Here is a 19877-nt window from a genome sequence, read left to right on the forward strand (position 1 = left end):
AAAAAGAGGAGAAATTGAGAATAAAGAGGAGAGACAGAAATAGGAACGAATATATAAATATATATATATGAGAGAGAGAGAGAGAGAGAGAGAGAGAGAGAGAGAGAGAGAATATTTAAAAACACATGATTCTCACCATGCTGAACATTGTAGATGAGAGCCTGAAGTTCAGGATTGTACTCTGCCTTGAGCTTTAGAGCATCCAGAATCATGTGGTTGTGGGACGAGCCAATCATATCGGTCTGTCTGAGCTGGCCCTCCAGCAGTCTGATCTGAGCCTCCTTCTGGGCCACCTGTAAACCCTGCACGCAAAAACACTTACTAGATTAACAACCTAGTATTGACTGTTGCCAAACGTATAACTGTATTATAAATGGAAGAAATGTATTGGTGCTGTGTTTAATATGAAGACCAGGATTCACTAGTAAGGACTAACGCCAACTCTCACGCATTGGTTGAAAACCATCATCTTCCTATAGATAGTGGGGTTCTTGGGGTTCACATGCTACACTTTTCTCCTCGTCTTATCGTTTATTTCTACCCTTTCGTCTTTCGACAACGCCACCACTAGGCGGCGCCCTTGGCTTACTTTAACTGCAAACAATTTTGCTATTGTCCTCATCCACCAAAGAACATGGTCCAAGAAACCAACATATCATCGCCTGCTTGACAATAACGTTTGATATTACTGTGTTCAGGTCACTGAGGCACTCTCACAACATGCTATGTGTCTCATTTTGAGCTGAAATGATTCCTCTTGATAACACAGTCTATGGGCGTGTCCTGCGGCCCCCTACCTTGTCGATGGAGGCCTTGAGGAAGTGGTCGAGGAGGTGTCTGGCCTCCGACAGGGAGCAGGAGCTGATGACCACCGAGGTATCCACCGAGTCCAGCTCATCCTGACGGGAGGAGGGGGTGGGGACGTCAGCGTCTACCTTCCTTTCCGTCTTGACTTGTATTTTTTAATACCCACGTGAACGGCGAGCATGTATGAGTCTGTGTGTGCTTTGATAGTGAGGCTGCTTTTTTGCCCACGTCTATGGATTTTAAAATGTATTGTTTACAATCGACCATGGTTATGTGTGCATGTTTACGCTTAAGTAAATCAATATATGGCTCTTACCACCAAATAACGTGCTGAAAATCCTCCCATAGCTGTGTTGTTTAATAAGCCGTGTGTGTGTGTGTGTGTGTGTGTGTGTGTGTGTGTGTGTGTGTGTGTGTGTGTGTGTGTGTGTGTGTGTGTGTGTGTGTGTGTGTGTGTGTGTGTGTGTGTGTGTGTGTGTGCCTTTGTCTCTCACCTTTGTCTCCTCTATCTGCACGATGGTGGCCTGGCAGTCGGACAGGCTGTCGTTGATGTAGTCTATGTTGGCGTTCAGGACCTCGATCTCTTCGTTCATCTCCTGGATGATCCGGTCCTCGCCCTCAGGCCCCTCCCCCTCTGCCATCAGCACCTCCCTCTTGTGGAGCTGCGCCTCCTGCTGAGCCGACAGCTCCTCCCGCTTCTGGCTCATACATCACACACACACACACACACACACACGCACGCACGCACGCACGCACGCACATACACACGCACGCACACACACGCACGCACGCACACACACACGCGCACACATACACACGCACGTGCACACACACACACACACACGCACACACACATACACAAACACGCGCACACACATACACACGCACGCACGCACGCACACACACACACACACACATACACACGCACACATACACACGCACGCACACACACACACACGCGCACACATACACACGCACGTGCACACACACACACACGCACACACACGCACACACACACATACACACGCACGCACGCACACACACGCACACACACGCACGCACACACATACACACGCGCACACACACACATTCACACGCACGCGCACACACACACACACACACACACGTGCACACACACACACACACACGCACACACACATACACACACGCACGCACACACATACACACGCACGCACGCACGCACACACGCGAGCGAGGTCAGGCCAACAGCAGTGCGCTATGCTCGGAGTGTCACTCTTTACAATACGGGCTCTATGTTCGGTTCTATATGGGATGACGAGATAAGCTAATCAGCTCATGGCTAATGGAAAAATATGGCAACTGCTTTTTGTTTCCATGTAAACAACGCCGAAAGACGTCAGGATAACAATTGAGTCGATACATTTGCTCGTTTTCCTTATCATGCTTGTTTCTAATGGGAAAAATTACAAAAAAAATAAAAGTGAATTAGAAACTCAATGACAAAACAGCCTCACTATTTACAAGGTCATGACTAAACTAATAGTTTCAGTTTTGACACGTTCTTTCTATATCAGAAATTGATACAGCGGCCATTTAAAATCCACACCAGATCCTCAAAACAACTCTGAATCAGTTTGAACCCCAATGAGTTTGAGCCCCAATGTTAACAGCATACCAGCAACCCATGCCAGCAAATGTCAGACGAAGGCCATCATCCCTGCCAGTAACATTGTTTAACAGCGTCTGCTGACTTCCCTAACAATAAACACGCCACAGACCACTTCCTCATCGCTCCACTGCCAGTCAAACTGTGGGGTCATCTGGGACCCAGCAGTCCTATTATGGACCCAGCAGCACAACTTATGGTCCATCAGTCCTTCTATGTTACAGCAGAACCTCTGGTCCAGCAGTCCTATACGCCTTGTTTCCTGTTTCGTTGCAGAGGTTAACCTACCTAAGAAAACTAATTTGTGCGAGTGGATAAAGGCTCCAGAAGGACCTTTGAGAGTTAACAAGCGCTGAGTTTGTGTTCGCCAGTCCGCTCATAACGATTCTCCATCTCAAGCCACATTGATTGCTCAAAACAAATATGACGTGAAATTAAGTGAAATGCCTGCTCAGATCTGAGCGTGTCTGCCATCAGGCTTTAGATGATTAATCAGACGTATGATTTATGACGTTAGCTAAAGCTAAATTAACTAACGGTGACCTCTAACCTCTTCTCTGTCCAACTGTCAGGGCGGGGTCAGGGGTCACTACCTTGATAAGGCGGTCCATGTCGGCCTCCACATTGGCGATGGTCATGCGCTGCATGACGATGTCCATGATGCGCCGCTCCAGCGTCTGCCACTTCTGGCGAGCCGTCTTGGCTAGGCTGCCCCCCCGCATGCCAGCTGTCACCACGCCGACGCCAAACGGCTTCCTCTGGATTTTCTTCCTGACCCTAGAGGGTGAGAGAGCAAGACAGTAGAGAGAGAAGAAGTAGACGAAAAACGTAAGAAGGAACATTGCGGTGACAATTATATCAGCAGAAATGTCAAGACTTAAGCTGCTTTAAATGAAGAACCTGTTCGTTAATCTTGACATCTCCTTTAACCCGAAAATGATTGAAAATGGTGCAGCTTAGAAAGGAACCAAATCTTATATGCCAGTCCCTGAATTTCATTTAAATAAAAAAACAATCAAAACTAGCGTAAACTGCTCAACCCGCTGGTGGCGCTACCCATGGACGTGGTATGCCGTGCTCAACCCAGGCTCAACTCGTCCCTGTGGTCTGATGGCGTCGTCCCCTCTCCTCCAGCCCACCCTCCTGTCCCCCTTCACAGGTAACAAGAGGACATCAACAGGACTCACCCAGGGCCACTGCGGCCGCCCTCCAGGCTGCCCTCGCTCTCCGCCTGGTAGCCGTGGGTGTGGAGCTTGCTGTTCCACTGACGCACCATGCCGATCACCGTGCGGCCCGACTCGGGCTCCGAGCTGCTGGCCGTGGTGCTGGCCGACAGCTCGGCGCCGGAGTCCGGCGGGGGGAGGAGAGGCTGGCCCCAGCGCGACACCCGTCCAGCCACGCGCTCCGACATGGGCTTGGCCAGCCGGCGCAGGGCCGACACCTCCTGGGTCTTCCTGCGCAGCACGAGCTCTTGCTGCCGCTTCTGGGACTCCAGCGACCGGATCTGGTACTGGGGGCGGGGGGGCGGGGAGACATGGCGAGTTTATTTACGCGGCATCCTTCAAACACAAGGCTGTCCACACTGCAGCGTCACAGGTCACATTTTAATAATTACAATTTCCTTCACTTCTTTCAAGGGGAGCCGGTGGTTGTACAGCTTGTTGAACAGCAGGTTCACTGACACGTCATTACACCATCGTCACATGCAATTAGCATGTTCCGTATTCCCACAGAACGCTAACTAACACTGTAAGACTGCTGGCTGAAGTTGAACTCAATAAAGTAGCGTCATAATGACTCTGAACCCCGGATCCTTCCACGTCTGTATTCAGTTCCAATATGGGGGTTCAGATGTTGGCCAAATGGGACCAACACACAGATCGTATATCCGCCAGACCTCTTGGCGTCGCTGTTCCTTCTTCAGCTGAGCAATCTCCCGGTTCCTCTTGGCCTCCATAATCCTCCGCCTCTGCTGTTCCTCCTTCATCTGCTTCATGAGCGTCACCTGCAGACGGAAACAATGCATGTCTGGTAGTGATCGACCGATATATCGGCCAATATTTGCGTTTTTTAACGTGTATCGTATTGGCCGATATTTTTTTCACAGTTTTCGACAGTTCAATAAATGTTCATTTTTTAAAATTGAGACATTGTAACATTTGTTATCATTATTGTGTCATTTTTAGGATGTGAATTGAGGGAGGCTTAGCCTGGAAATCCAGACCCACATCTAGAAAGCTGTAGGGTCTGGCAACGAGTAATGAAAATGCCAGCAACCCAGCAACGCTTTTGGCCCGCATATATTGATACATCGATGTGATGGATTAATGTTCTTGGCCAGGGGAGGCCCAGAATATACACGAGTATATTGTTCGTTCCCAGAGTGACTCACTGAGCAAATTCAATTTGTGCTCTCCCGAGAACTCTGGATTTCCAGGGTATTATCAGCCCCAGATGTCGGCTCAAGAAAATCGGTATCGGCGTATCGGTTATCGGCTAAGGCTGATGAAAAAGAAATCGGTATCGGCCCTAAAAAATCCATATCGGTCGATCCCTAATGTCTAGCTCCCTATAACTCCCACACTCGTTGTTTTAACTGTAGTATCAGTTTACCCCGCCCAGCTAGCATTTGGATCCAAGATGGCCGCTACAGGTACAGCTTCCCCCCCCAAAATAACGTTTAGAACCAAGATGGCCGCTACAGGTACAGTTTCCATCTACCAGCTAGCAATTAGAACCAAGATGGCCACTACATGTACAGTTTCCATCTACCAGCTATCATTTGGAACCAAGATGGCCGCTATAGATACACTTTCCCCCGTGCAGCTAGAGTTTAGATCCAAGATGGCTGCTATAGGTACAGTTTCCCCCGTCCAGCTAGCGGTTGGCAGTTGGCGGTGCTCATGGGCTTACCTTGGCTTTCTTCATGTCATTCACCTCCACCTGGAGCTTCTTGAGTTCCCGCTCGTACCGCCCCTGGTTCTTGAGGAGACGGCCATGCTCCTTCTGTGCCGCCTGCAGCTTCAGTAGGTCTCGGTTCATCTCCTTCAGGCGCTTCTCATAATCCTGCTTGACGCGACACGCCTTCTCCTCAGTGAAGTTCTCCATGGACACTAAGAGTCGGGGGAGGAGGGAACCGGAACAGCTTCACGTTATTGACAGTCGAGTACTACACTTTCGTGATGCCGTAGTGTGTGGTGACTCATTAAGGCTCTGCTTTCCCACTTCAACTGTATGCCTGAAAAACTGTTGTGTGCTCTTTGTTTTAATTGAATGCCGTTTTAGATGCTTGGAATACATATCATATGATCCCACAGCCCCCCCACCCAGATCAAGTAGTATGATGACTGTCAGGACTATCATGTGCTCTGTGTGAGACATACTGTATTCAGTATTCTTCCATCCGATCTGGTTCTACATGATCTTATTCTTCCTTGACCTATTTTTGGATTACGTATCCCATGATTCCCTCCCCCCCACTGACAGGTTCTGGAGGACGCAGCCCCCCCCTGCAGTCCCCCTACTCACTGAGGTTCTAGAGGAACGCGTTCCCCCTCCCTACTCACTGAGGTTCTAGAGGATACGTTCCCCCTCCCTACTCACTGAGGTTCTAGAGGATACGTTCCCCCTCCCTACTCACTGAGGTTCTAGAGGACGCGGTCCCTCTTCTACTCACTGAGGTTCTAGAGGACGCGGTCCCTCTCCTACTCACTGAGGTTGTAGAGGACGCTTTCCCCCTCCCTACTCACTGAGGTTCTAGAGGACGCGGTCCCTCTCCTACTCACTGAGGTTCTAGAAGACGCATTCCCCCTCCTACCAACTGAGGTTCTAGAGGACGCGGTCCCTCTTCTACTCACTGAGGTTGTAGAGGACGCTTTCCCCCTCCCTACTCACTGAGGTTCTAGAGGACGCGGTCCCTCTTCTTCTCACTGAGGTTCTAGAGGATTTGTTCCCCCTCCCTACTTACTGAGGTTCTAGAGGACGTGGTCCCTCTCCTACTCACTGAGGTTCTAGAGGACGCGGTCCCTCTCCTACTCACTGAGGTTCTAGAGGACGCATTTCCCACCCTACTCACTGAGGTTCTAGAGGATGCGTTCCCCCTCCCTACTCAGTGAGGTTCTAGAGGACGCGGTCCCTCTCCTACTCGATGAGGTTCTAGAGGATGCAGTCCCTCTCCTACTCACTGAGGTTCTAGAGGACGCGGTCCCTCTCCTACTCACTGAGGTTCTAGAGGACGCGGTCCCTCTCCTACTCACTGAGGTTCTAGAAGACGCTTTCCCCCTCCCTACTCACTGAGGTTCTAGAGGAACGCGTTCCCCCTCCCTACTCACTGAGGTTCTAGAGGACGCGTTCCCCTCCCTACTCACTGAGGTTCTAGAGGACGCGGTCCCTCTCCTACTCACTGAGGTTCTAGAACACGCATTCCCCCTCCTACCAACTGAGGTTCTAGAGGACGCGGTCCCTCTTCTACTCACTGAGGTTCTAGAGGACGCGGTCCCTCTTCTACTCACTGAGGTTCTAGAGGACGCGGTCCCTCTCCTACTCACTGAGGTTGTAGAGGACGCTTTCCCCCTCCCTACTCACTGAGGTTCTAGAGGACGCGGTCCCTCTCCTACTCACTGAGGTTCTAGAAGACGCATTCCCCCTCCTACCAACTGAGGTTCTAGAGGACGCGGTCCCTCTTCTACTCACTGAGGTTGTAGAGGACGCTTTCCCTCTCCCTACTCACTGAGGTTCTAGAGGACGCGGTCCCTCTTCTACTCACTGGAATCTAGAGGATGCATTCCCCCTCCCTACTCACTGAGGTTCTAGAGGATGTGGTCCCTCTTCTTCTCACTGAGGTTCTAGAGGATGTGTTCCCCCTCCCTACTTACTGAGGTTCTAGAGGACGTGGTCCCTCTCCTACTCACTGAGGTTCTAGAGGACGCGGTCCCTCTCCTACTCACTGAGGTTCTAGAGGACGCATTTCCCTCCCTACTCACTGAGGTTCTAGAGGATGCGTTCCCCCTCCCTACTCAGTGAGGTTCTAGAGGACGCGGTCCCTCTCCTACTCGATGAGGTTCTAGAGGATGCAGTCCCTCTCCTACTCACTGAGGTTCTAGAGGACGCGGTCCCTCTCCTACTCACTGAGGTTCTAGAGGACGCGGTCCCTCTCCTACTCACTGAGGTTCTAGAAGACGCTTTCCCCCTCCCTACTCACTGAGGTTCTAGAGGAACGCGTTCCCCCTCCCTACTCACTGAGGTTCTAGAGGACGCGTTCCCCCTCCCTACTCACTGAGGTTCTAGAGGACGCGGTCCCTCTCCTACTCACTGAGGTTCTAGAAGACGCATTCCCCCTCCTACCAACTGAGGTTCTAGAGGACGCGGTCCCTCTTCTACTCACTGAGGTTCTAGAGGACGCGGTCCCTCTTCTACTCACTGAGGTTCTAGAGGACGCGGTCCCTCTCCTACTCACTGAGGTTGTAAAGGACGCTTTCCCCCTCCCTACTCACTGAGGTTCTAGAGGACGCGGTCCCTCTCCTACTCACTGAGGTTCTAGAAGACGCATTCCCCCTCCTACCAACTGAGGTTCTAGAGGACGCGGTCCCTCTTCTACTCACTGAGGTTCTAGAGGACGCGGTCCCTCTTCTACTCACTGAGGTTCTAGAGGACGCGGTCCCTCTTCTACTCACTGAGGTTGTAGAGGACGCTTTCCCCCTCCCTACTCACTGAGGTTCTAGAGGACGCGGTCCCTCTTCTACTCACTGGAATCTAGAGGATGCATTCCCCCTCCCTACTCACTGAGGTTCTAGAGGACGTGGTCCCTCTCCTACTCACTGAGGTTCTAGAGGACGCGGTCCCTCTCCTACTCACTGAGGTTCTAGAGGACGCATTTCCCTCCCTACTCACTGAGGTTCTAGAGGATGCGTTCCCCCTCCCTACTCAGTGAGGTTCTAGAGGACGCGGTCCCTCTCCTACTCGATGAGGTTCTAGAGGATGCAGTCCCTCTCCTACTCACTGAGGTTCTAGAGGACGCGGTCCCTCTCCTACTCACTGAGGTTCTAGAGGACGCGGTCCCTCTCCTACTCACTGAGGTTCTAGAAGACGCTTTCCCCCTCCCTACTCACTGAGGTTCTAGAGGAACGCGTTCCCCCTCCCTACTCACTGAGGTTCTAGAGGACGCGGTCCCTCTCCTACTCACTGAGGTTCTAGAAGACGCATTCCCCCTCCTACCAACTGAGGTTCTAGAGGACGCGGTCCCTCTTCTACTCACTGAGGTTCTAGAGGACGCGGTCCCTCTTCTACTCACTGAGGTTCTAGAGGACGCGGTCCCTCTCCTACTCACTGAGGTTGTAGAGGACGCTTTCCCCCTCCCTACTCACTGAGGTTCTAGAGGACGCGGTCCCTCTCCTACTCACTGAGGTTCTAGAAGACGCATTCCCCCTCCTACCAACTGAAGTTCTAGAGGATGCGGTCCCTCTTCTACTCACTGAGGTTGTAGAGGACGCTTTCCCCCTCCCTACTCACTGAGGTTCTAGAGGACGCGGTCCCTCTTCTACTCACTGGAATCTAGAGGATGCATTCCCCCTCCCTACTCACTGAGGTTCTAGAGGATGTGGTCCCTCTTCTTCTCACTGAGGTTCTAGAGGATGTGTTCCCCCTCCCTACTTACTGAGGTTCTAGAGGACGTGGTCCCTCTCCTACTCACTGAGGTTCTAGAGGACGCGGTCCCTCTCCTACTCACTGAGGTTCTAGAGGACGCATTTCCCTCCCTACTCACTGAGGTTCTAGAGGATGCGTTCCCCCTCCCTACTCAGTGAGGTTCTAGAGGACGCGGTCCCTCTCCTACTCGATGAGGTTCTAGAGGATGCAGTCCCTCTCCTACTCACTGAGGTTCTAGAGGACGCGGTCCCTCTTCTACTCACTGAGGTTCTAGAGGACGCGGTCCCTCTCCTACTCACTGAGGTTCTAGAAGATGCTTTCCCCCTCCCTACTCACTGAGGTTCTAGAGGACGCGGTCCCTCTTCTACTCACTGGAATCTAGAGGATGCATTCCCCCTCCCTACTCACTGAGGTTCTAGAGGATGTGGTCCCTCTTCTTCTCACTGAGGTTCTAGAGGATGTGTTCCCCCTCCCTACTTACTGAGGTTCTAGAGGACGTGGTCCCTCTCCTACTCACTGAGGTTCTAGAGGACGCGGTCCCTCTCCTACTCACTGAGGTTCTAGAGGACGCATTCCCCTCCCTACTCACTGAGGTTCTAGAGGATGCGTTCCCCCTCCCTACTCAGTGAGGTTCTAGAGGACGCGGTCCCTCTCCTACTCGATGAGGTTCTAGAGGATGCAGTCCCTCTCCTACTCACTGAGGTTCTAGAGGACGCGGTCCCTCTCCTACTCACTGAGGTTCTAGAGGACGCGGTCCCTCTCCTACTCACTGAGGTTCTAGAGGATACGTTCCCCCTCCCTACTCACTGAGGTTCTAGAGGACGCGGTCTCTCTTCTACTCACTGAGGTTCTGGAGGATGCATTCCCCCTCCCTACTCACTGAGGTTCTGGAGGACGCGGTCCCTCTCCTACTCACTGAGGTTCTAGGGGACGCGGTCCCCTCCTCCTCACTGAGGTTCTAGAGGTCGCGGCCCCTCTCCTCCTCACTGAGGTTCTAGAGGATGCGTTCTCCCTACTCACTGAGGTTCTAGAGGATGCGTTCACCCTCCCTACTCACTGAGGTTCTAGAGGATGCGTTCCCCCTCCCTACTCACTGAGGTTCTAGAGGACACGTTCCCCCTCCCTACTCACTGAGGTTCTAGAGGACGCGTTCCCCCTCTCCTACTCACTGAGGTTCTAGAGGACGCGTTCCCCCTCTCCTACTCACTGAGGTTCTAGAGGACACGTTCCCCCTCCCTACTCACTGAGGTTCTGGAGGACGCGGTCCCTCTCAAGCTGCGTGTCTCTGATCTTGTTCTGCAGCAGGATTAGCTTCTCCTCGTACTGGAGCTTCAGCAGCAGCAGCCGCCGCTGGCTGTTCTCCAGCTCGTCGATCAGCTTCTGCTTGATCTCGATCTCACAGGTCAGGTCGGCCAGGTCAGCCTGGTAGTTAGCTGGGGGTCACAGGTCAAAGGTCGGAGGATTGGAAAGCGGTAAGCGACTGCTAGGGGTCGCTGGGTTAACATGAAAAAACTGGGAGTCGCAGTAAAGCCAGCTTTCAAAAGCTTTCAGCAGCTTGCTTTGGAGGAACCATTCAAACATGCCAAAGGATCATTGCGGATGTCTAACTGGTGTCAATTGTATAAGTTTACCATTTTGGCAATGTTTGAATAAAACTAAACTTGACACTAAATTGACTTCTGGAGGGAAAGATTAAAATTCTTTAATTGAACAACTTAATTCTAATTCGGACTAACTGATACAGGTATGTTCATCAATATTGTATTACTAGTTATTAATCATTATTAACCTTTTTCATCAGAGTCAGACTCTGAATCCACCAGACTCTCATCGCTGTCAAACTCTTCATCCCTCCCCTCCTCTTCATCCTCATCTTCGTCATTACCACTCTCCTCCTGCAAGGGAGACATGATGTCCTACACACACACACACACACACACACACACACACACACCCGTGTTATGTGTGTGGTGACCGGTTTTAACACTGATCTTAAAGGCAGGTTGCTATAGGGTATGCTAGGATACCTCAGCATAGGTATCATCCGAATCAATCTCTCCATTCTGTCCATTCTCTCCATCGCGTCCGTTGTTCTGTCCGTTCTGCTCGTTGTCGCCGTTCTCGTAGGAATGCAGCTTCACTCTTTTCTTTAAACCTTTCTCCAGATCCGGACTGAAGAAGAGATTCACTGCGGTTAAAATGCGAATGTTTACTTAATGATCACAATTCATGTTTGTTCCTTTAGCCTTCATCCAGCTATAAAATATTACTTGTATGTTTCTCGTTGAAAATGGCTTTGTTTCATTTTTTATTATTTAAAAGACAGCACTCATATTTAAGTATTTAACGGTCAGTTTTGCTGAAGCAAGCACGTATCCAAGCAACCAGCTACCCAACCAGGCTCCGCCCCCTCTGGTCCCTACGTCACCAGGACCCCTCCCCCTCTAGTCACCAGGACCCCTCCCCTCTAGTCACCAGGACCCCTCCCCCTCTAGTCACCAGGACCCCTCCCCCTCTAGTCACCAGGACCCTCCCCCTCTAGTCACCAGGACCCCTCCCCTCTAGTCACCAGGACCCCTCCCCTCTAGTCACCAGGACCCTCCCCCTCTAGTCACCAGGACCCTCCCCCTCTAGTCACCAGGACCCTCCCCCTCTAGTCACCAGGACCCCTCCCCCTCTAGTCACCAGGACCCCTCCCCTCTAGTCACCAGGACCCCTCCCCCTCTAGTCACCAGGACCCCTCCCCCTCTAGTCACCAGGACCCCTCCCCCTCTAGTCACCAGGACCCCTCCCCTCTAGTCACCAGGACCCCTCCCCCTCTAGTCACCAGGACCCCTCCCCCTCTAGTCACCAGGACCCCTCCCCCTCTAGTCACCAGGACCCTCCCCCTCTAGTCACCAGGACCCTCCCCCTCTAGTCACCAGGACCCCTCCCCCTCTAGTCACCAGGACCCTCCCCCTCTAGTCACCAGGACCCTCCCCCTCTAGTCACCAGGACCCCTCCCCCTCTAGTCACCAGGACCCCTCCCCCTCTAGTCACCAGGACCCTCCCCCTCTAGTCACCAGGACCCTCCCCCTCTAGTCACCAGGACCCTCCCCCTCTAGTCACCAGGACCCTCCCCCTCTAGTCACCAGGACCCTCCCCCTCTAGTCACCAGGACCCCTCCCCTCTAGTCACCAGGACCCTCCCCCTCTAGTCACCAGGACCCTCCCCCTCTAGTCACCAGGACCCCTCCCCCTCTAGTCACCAGGACCCTCCCCTCTAGTCACCAGGACCCTCCCCCTCTAGTCACCAGGACCCCTCCCCCTCTAGTCACCAGGACCCTCCCCTCTAGTCACCAGGACCCTCCCCTCTAGTCACCAGGACCCTCCCCTCTAGTCACCAGGACCCCTCCCCCTCTAGTCACCAGGACCCCTCCCCCTCTAGTCACCAGGACCCCTCCCCTCTAGTCACCAGGACCCCTCCCCCAACTCCTCCTCCTCTGTCCTCCTCCCACTGCCACCTCCCTCCTCCCTCCCATCTCCTCCCCCTCCAAAGTCCCCAACTCGGCGTCCTCCCCCCCTCCTCCTCCTCCTCCTCCTCCTCCTCCCACCTCCTCCTCCTCCTCCTCCTCCCACCTCCTCCTCCTCCTCCTCCTCCTCCCACCTCCCCTCTCCTCCTCCTCCTCCTCCTCCTCCTCCTCCCACCTCCACCTCCACCTCCTCCACCTCCTCCTCCTCCCACCTCGTCCTCCTCTGCCGTCTCTCCTTCTTCTTCAGCCGCTCGATGTCCAACTTGGCCCGCCGGATCACGTCCGTCATCTCCGCCTCCATGGACCTGGGGGCGGGGGAGGAGCCAGGTGGGTGCCCGGGGGCGGGGCTTAACGTAGAGGCGGTGAAGGGCGAGCGCGAGGACAGCCGGGCCGCCTGGCGCCGAAGGGACTCGTTCATGGCCTCGCTCTCCAGGAGCTTGGACCTGAGGGTGGGGGGGGGGAGAGGTTAGATAATGCAGGAAAACAATGTGGTGCGGAACACATATTTTTTAATCCACAGAACCCACTTTTCAGAGGCATTGCCGTCTCAACAGAACCCCCTCCTCACCTGAGCCCCTCCACCTCTCTGATGTAGTTCTGGATCAGAGAGCTGATCTCCTGGGTGCCCTCGCCTGAGAACCACAGAGGATCAAATATTCATCACAAGGACATCTCAGTTTCCTATGATAAAAGTGTCACACCAAACACAATAAGTAGGGCATTGAGGGACAAAAATGTATTACAACAGCTCATAGAACTGACTGATTCTAAAGGGTAAGTTAACCCCTGTCTTAGATGGGGACCTGCATACAAGTTTCAGGTTTTAAGATAAACCCACACAATGGATTCCAGAGGAGAAAAAGACAAAGATCACGTCACGAACACAGTTTGTCAATAAAAAGCTATCACTCTGGAAAAGTGTTTTCAGCCGGAAGCGGCAGACCTCTTGTATCTACCAGAGAATCAAGAATAGAAAATCTACCAAATTTAACAAACTCACAGTAAAAAATTACACAGAAATGTTTGATCAAATAGATTCGGGGGTTTACTTATATGGAGCGCATTACTTTATTTATTATGAACAATTGACTGATAGGTTCTAGAGGAGGTAGCAGATGGGTCGGGGTCAGCCATCTTGCTCAAAGACGCCTACAGGGACTTAACTGGAGAATCCAGCCTCCCACGACACGCGTCTCATAGCTTTTTGTTGCCTATGCCGTGGCGGGCGTACCAGACTTGGTGAGCAGGGTGTTGATCTGATTGGCCAGCATGTGCGTGACGCGTGTGTTGAGGTGGTCGATGGTCTCCTGCATGGCCTTGACACGGAGACGCAGCGAGTCGCTTTCCCGCTGCAGCAGGGCGTTCTCCTGGTAGAGGTCGCTGAAACCCTCCGAGCCCTCCTCGCACGCCACGCGTTTCCCCTGGGGGGGGGGGGAGAGAGTCACTCATCCTGGACTGGAGGGGCATTCGCGAGGCTCGGGCCGTTCCCAAAGCAAACGGGCTCCTGCCTGCTCTTTGAAGATGACATCTATGTGAAACCTGCTTTGCATTAAAGTGTCCAATGAATAATTACGAGTAGTTAGGAGCGTTTAACATTAGCTCTCCTGATATACGCTTCGATAGATGCCCATCAACAAAAAATATATACTTTTTTTTTTTTTTTTTTTTTTTGTTTTAATTGAAAGGTTTTCACTGCAACACCAACAATGGATTTGTCTTCTTCCAAATTTCTCTCTCTCTCCTGCTCTAAACTCCTCCTCACCAAGTAAAGCCAGACTATCACTCTCCTCGTTCAATGAAGCCAATGATCGAAGGGATCCACAGATCAATCAAGCGCAGTGCAAACATGTTTCACTTAAGCAAATGGAGGCATTGATCAATATGTCTGTCTCACTGCAGTGTCATTGGTTTTTTATTTCCTGGTACAACTCAGTGCTCCTGTTCCCGATCTTCTCCCCTGCCTTAGAGAGGCGTTGCTCTCTGTCATTTCCACCCACCAGTTTGGTTTCACATTGTTTTTGCCTTTACACTCTACACTCTATTTCCCTCTTTTCTAATCTTTCACAGATTTTTATCTTTGGTCTCTCTCTCTCTCTCTCTCTCTCTCTCTCTCTCTCTCTCTCTCTCTCTCTCTCTCTCTCTCTCTCTCTCTCTCTCTCTCTCTCTCTCTCTCTCTCTCTCTCTCTCTCTCTCTCTCTCTCTCTCTCTCTCTCACCGCCTTATACTCCATTAGCTCCAGCTGCAGACGGGCGATCTCAGCGCGCAGGGCGCTGATCTGCTGGCTGGTCTTGTCCTGGTTCACCACCACCTTGTTCTTGATGTTGCGCGCCCGGTTGGCGTACTTCAGCGTGTTCAGGGTCTCCATGAAGTCCCTGTCGGACGGACTCACGCACGCGATCATCACCGTCCGACTGGAGAGGGGGGGAAGAGAGAGATAGAGAGAAAGATAAAGAAAAAGAGCGAGAGAGAGAGATGTGAGTATGTGCGGTTGTTTGGCAGGTTGGTGGGTGTGTAATGTCTGTCATTTCTTGACAATGAAATGAGTAACTATTAAACAAAAACAATGTTCCTAGGAATCGCAGTTAAGTGTCAGTTGGTACTTACTCATTTTTTTTTAGCAACCGGTTTAGTGAGTGAGTGAGTGGGTGAGTGAGTGAGTGAGTGAACCTGTTCCCTCCCAGTGAGTCCTGCAGCAGGCGGGTGAGCTTGGAGTCCCGGTACGGGACATGACCTCCTTTCTTAGTCTGGTCTCCTAAAGCACTGATCACATTCCCGAGAGCCAGCTACACACACACACACACACACACACACACACACACACACACACACACACATATTTCAAACATCAGTATAACCTCTTTATTAATTGATGCAGTTATTTTTTAGCTTTGCCTTTCTCTACAATTTATACATATATCGATGAAAAATCCACACTTAAAAACCCCCATGTCCATGGTAGGTTCATCAAGATCATTCCCTAATGGATGGGTGCTGGCTCATGACGTGGTCGACATGTTGACAGCGACACTTTACGCCTCGATGGCTCTACCTGTCGCTGGGGCCAACGCTAGCTGGAGCTAGCGCCGAAGCGTGAACATGAGGCTCAATGCAGATGAACCCACACAGACACACACACACACACACACACACACACACACACACACACACTCCTCCCCGCGTGTCTCACCAGTCCACAGTTGATAGAGATCCCCTCCCGGGCCCTCTCGCCGGTAGCACCGGTGCGCTTCAGCCTCTCGGAACCGGCCAGGTCCACAAAGTGGAACTTGGCCATGAGGGTCTCGTACTCTGGCTGGCTCATGGTCCCCCCGGAGCCCAGGCCGTTCAGCTCCCCGCTCGGACCCCCTCCGTTCTCCTGGGCGACAAAGAGGGACCCGGAAGAGGGGCCATTAGTATTCAGAACCATTGATTTGGAGGTTGACGAATCTTGATGAAAGCGATTAACTAATAATGTCGTAACATCATTATATTATCTTCGATCACAATCAAAAAGCTAGAGGAGGAAAGGGCAGAGGAATGTACATGACATCCCATTATTGTACATTGAACAAAGACGAGGAAAACACTAGAAAATCGCCTTCTGCTTTTCAGGAATCTGATGGTATGAGAATGACTTGTGCGTAACAATACAAAATCTGACTTCCTTTCCCACAACATTTCTCAATCACAACACCTTTAGGTCATTCTCCTCCACCCTCGTCTCCCCCACTACCTCTCCCCGCCCCGAACCTCACCAGGTGGGCCGGCTGGCAGACTCTCATCTGGCAGAGGTGGATGGTGAAGATGGCGTGTGAGCGGGAGCTCTGGGCGTTCATCTGCGTGCTGGCCGTGGTGCGTGAGAGAGCCCCCAGCTTCAGGCACTGCAGCATCTGCAGCACACAACACCTCATGCATGATGCACGCTTCGTAACATATTGACACATGACTTATGGGCGGAGGTATGTTCATTTATTACACGGGTCTTCTCATCGCGTGGAACGCTCTGTTCACTTGCGTGGGCCCTTCACAACTTCCGGCGGTGAATTATATTTGATAATTCACAAGTATAATTGACCGCTGTCAAGGAAAACAAAGGATTTTTTGCCTCTAATGACGTCTTTGGTATCACTCCGCAAGTAGTCCGGTAACTTGTCAACCCCAGCGTCTTTGGTTGCTAAGCGACGTCAACGTCTTTGGCGACTATTGACGACTAACGACTATTTCTCTGCTGATCAACACTACGAATGCTGGTAACAAATAAATTGTAAAAAGACACACCATGTGAAGTTATTTTTTCGTTTTGGCAAGTAGCCGTGTAATAAGCGGGATAATGTTTAGAACGTCGCCGGTCATTATCGAAAATAAGCCCCTTCAGGGCGAAGCAAGACACCTCTGCTACACGTTGGTTTCCTGTTCGTTTATATACACACATATATATATATATATACATATATATATAGGACACAATTTATGTATTTATGATACATGGAAAACAACATACTAATATATTATATATAGGATACAAGATATTTATATATGATACATGGGAAACCCTTTGTCTCAATTACAATTTTAAGAGGTTTTAAATGACTCATATTAGACGACACAGAACACAAAGGAAATGGAGAACAAAGGCAATAACAAGTCCTCAGTAATCCTTACAATGTCCATATGACAAAAGTATAGGTGTGGCACACAGTATAAATATGAACAAAATGTAAATGTTTTCAACAATGAACAAGACAATACAATAAAAAGATTTCTTCAATCGTAAAACTTTATATGCTCGAATTTCAATGCAGAACTGAAATGGTCAGGTTGTAGGAAAGGTACTGAATGACCTGGGCACAGCACAGACACACAGACACACAGACACACCTCCTGTTCTGAATGGACCAACCGGGAGGTGACTCCGGTGGTGTAGATGCTTCCACTGGCGTCCTCATGGATCTTGATGTTGGACTTCCTGCAGCGGCTGTCCAGGTCCTTCGAGCTGTCAAACAGGTCCAGGATTTCCTCGTTGTACAACTGCAGCACAGGGGAAGACGTTCCAACCATGAGAGGAAAACATCAATTAAACGGGGAAAGCATTGAAGGCTGGGTAACTAGGGAGTGTATATTAACTTGATTCTTGAATTGCATTGAAATAGATAATACATACAATATCTCATACATACAATACAAGCTGGGTAATTAACTAGAGAGTATATGTTGAATAGATACTGGGATTCTATCCAAATATCTAGAGATAAAAATAAACAACAAATGACACAAATATCAAAAGTCAATGAGTGCTTTCTACCAAGGGGAGGCCAAGGTTAACCCTATATAGTTATATTTGTATACACAATGACACATCTGTTTCATGAAAGACGTTTTTTTCTGAATGCATACTATAGCCAGCCTGTGACGAGAGGAGTTTCTTTATACTAATACACAAAACACCTTAACCGTCAGCGCCACAATGCTGGAGGTAAAGCTGGGAGCTCAAGGGTCAAAGGTCAGCTACCCCACAACAAACACAAAGACACTCACTGACGGGCAAATGTGCATGAACACACAAACACACACACATTTTCACATAATCATCTATCCAGCATCGTTATTGATTTATGCAGTTATGTTTGAGTTGAATCTTGCCGTACAATATAGACATAAATAGATAAATAAGCCACACTAATGTAGATGTACACAAAGACAGAAATACAGAAACACAAACACACACACACACACACACACCTCTGTTCTCCATCAACACAGATGACCTGACCCATGACCTGGTAGCAGGCTCACAAATGACAAAAGATAAGCCTTCAGACACAACACCGGGGGAGGGGAGAGAAGGTGCATAATGACTTTAAACACTGGGAAGGGGAGGTGGTCCGGGAGTTTAGCAAACACAAACACAAACATTAACACAAATCACAAACATATATTAGCTACCCTGGCCAGTGGCTACTATCACCCAACGACCCCTGCTTCAGTGTTTTTAATATCCTGATGTCTCCATCTTCATCGCCAATCCATCTCATCAGCCCATTAGCTGATGGTAATAATGTCAGACTTAATGGCCGGCATGAATCAAGAGCCACAAAGAACCGGAGCGTATGTCATCACTCTGTCATTTCCTGTTTGGAGATGTGGGGGGGGGGGGATTCCTTGGCTAACATGTTTCATGTAGCATCTGGTCAACATTGAAATGGCAGCACTATAGGGTCGTTCCCTCCTCCTATGTGGCCGCATGGGTAGTTTACGTAGAGCTTGAGGTATGGCTGAGGAAACCTTGGTCAAGGACGGCTGTGGAGGCTGAGGTTCGAGCCCGTAACCTTTCAGCTCAAAGTTGATGCATGTGTGTTTACGTGTGTGTGTTGATGCCCTAGCCCCTGTGAGTGCAAATACACAACCCGTCACATGTGCCGTCCAGGTCTAGATAGTCTGTGTGTGTGCGTGCGTGTGCGTCAGTCTCTCTCTCTCTCATGTGTGAGCACCCATACCTCCAGGAACTGGGCGCTGACTTTAAAGTCTGGCGGCTGGACGCCGGCCTGCTGTGCCTGGGCACGCCGGCGTTGGATCCCCTCAAACAGCTGGTGCACCGCCCGGGGGATGATGCCCTGCTCCGCCTCGCTCACGCTCAGGTCGAAGCCCGTGCCCATGCTGTACGTCTTGCCCGAGCCCGTCTGGCAAGCCATGAATACATAGGCACAGGTTATCGCACAGACGAGAGCACACGCGAGCGTGCACGCACGCAAAGCCAGTGTCCAGCTGAGGCATCTGAGAGAAACCTGTGTTTTAAGTGAAAACACGCGTTCCTAATGCAACTCAAAAGGCAAAAGTCAAATTGCTGCAAAGACATTTGCAACATTTCCCACTTAGTGTATCACACATGCATTTATACGGTGTCTATATTTATCCAGGACCATGAGACGTTTCACGTCCCCAAAAAAGGGACTTTGGTGGGGGGGGGGAGGTCAGTGAATATTTACTCATCATCAATGTACAACTTATCCCAGGGCATCCCGGAGGAGCTTACCTGTCCGTAGGCGAAGACCGTGGCGTGGTAGCCGTCGAAGCAGCCCTCGATCAGCTTGTGCACGCAGGCGTGGTAGAGCTGCTCCTGCTGGGAGTCAATGTCGAACACGTAGTCGTAGGTGAAGGCCTTGTCCTTCCCTAGCAGGACCTGGGGCTCCCCGGGTGTCACCAGCGTGCATACGTGACAGCCCTCGATCTTCTCCTTGGCCATCTGGGGACGGATCCTGGGCAGAGTGTGGGGGG

At 51.0% G+C, this 19877-nt stretch overlaps 1 protein-coding gene across 4 annotated transcripts in view; it reads right to left on the minus strand.

The window, feature by feature from the left end:
- Positions 1–19877, minus strand: part of kif21b (kinesin family member 21B) — a 71016-nt gene that overhangs the window by 26873 nt on the left and 24266 nt on the right. For all 4 annotated transcript variants that reach the window (XM_079741854.1, XM_079741853.1, XM_079741851.1 and 1 more), the window contains exons 2-21: positions 19636–19858; positions 19100–19282; positions 17484–17633; positions 16361–16495; positions 15796–15981; positions 15276–15391; positions 14824–15019; positions 13840–14029; positions 13177–13240; positions 12821–13051; positions 11125–11269; positions 10887–11013; positions 10342–10530; positions 5369–5568; positions 4353–4460; positions 3643–3965; positions 3049–3232; positions 1302–1505; positions 798–899; positions 137–302 (exon numbers count right to left, since the gene is read on the minus strand). In XM_079741854.1, coding sequence (XP_079597980.1) covers positions 137–302; positions 798–899; positions 1302–1505; positions 3049–3232; positions 3643–3965; positions 4353–4460; positions 5369–5568; positions 10342–10530; positions 10887–11013; positions 11125–11269; positions 12821–13051; positions 13177–13240; positions 13840–14029; positions 14824–15019; positions 15276–15391; positions 15796–15981; positions 16361–16495; positions 17484–17633; positions 19100–19282; positions 19636–19858 — 3422 coding nt within the window. The remainder of the gene's footprint in view (positions 1–136; positions 303–797; positions 900–1301; positions 1506–3048; positions 3233–3642; positions 3966–4352; positions 4461–5368; positions 5569–10341; positions 10531–10886; positions 11014–11124; positions 11270–12820; positions 13052–13176; positions 13241–13839; positions 14030–14823; positions 15020–15275; positions 15392–15795; positions 15982–16360; positions 16496–17483; positions 17634–19099; positions 19283–19635; positions 19859–19877) is intronic.

Source organism: Pollachius pollachius (genome assembly GCF_949987615.1).
Source record: "Pollachius pollachius genome assembly, chromosome: 8".
Classification (NCBI taxonomy): domain Eukaryota; kingdom Metazoa; phylum Chordata; class Actinopteri; order Gadiformes; family Gadidae; genus Pollachius; species Pollachius pollachius.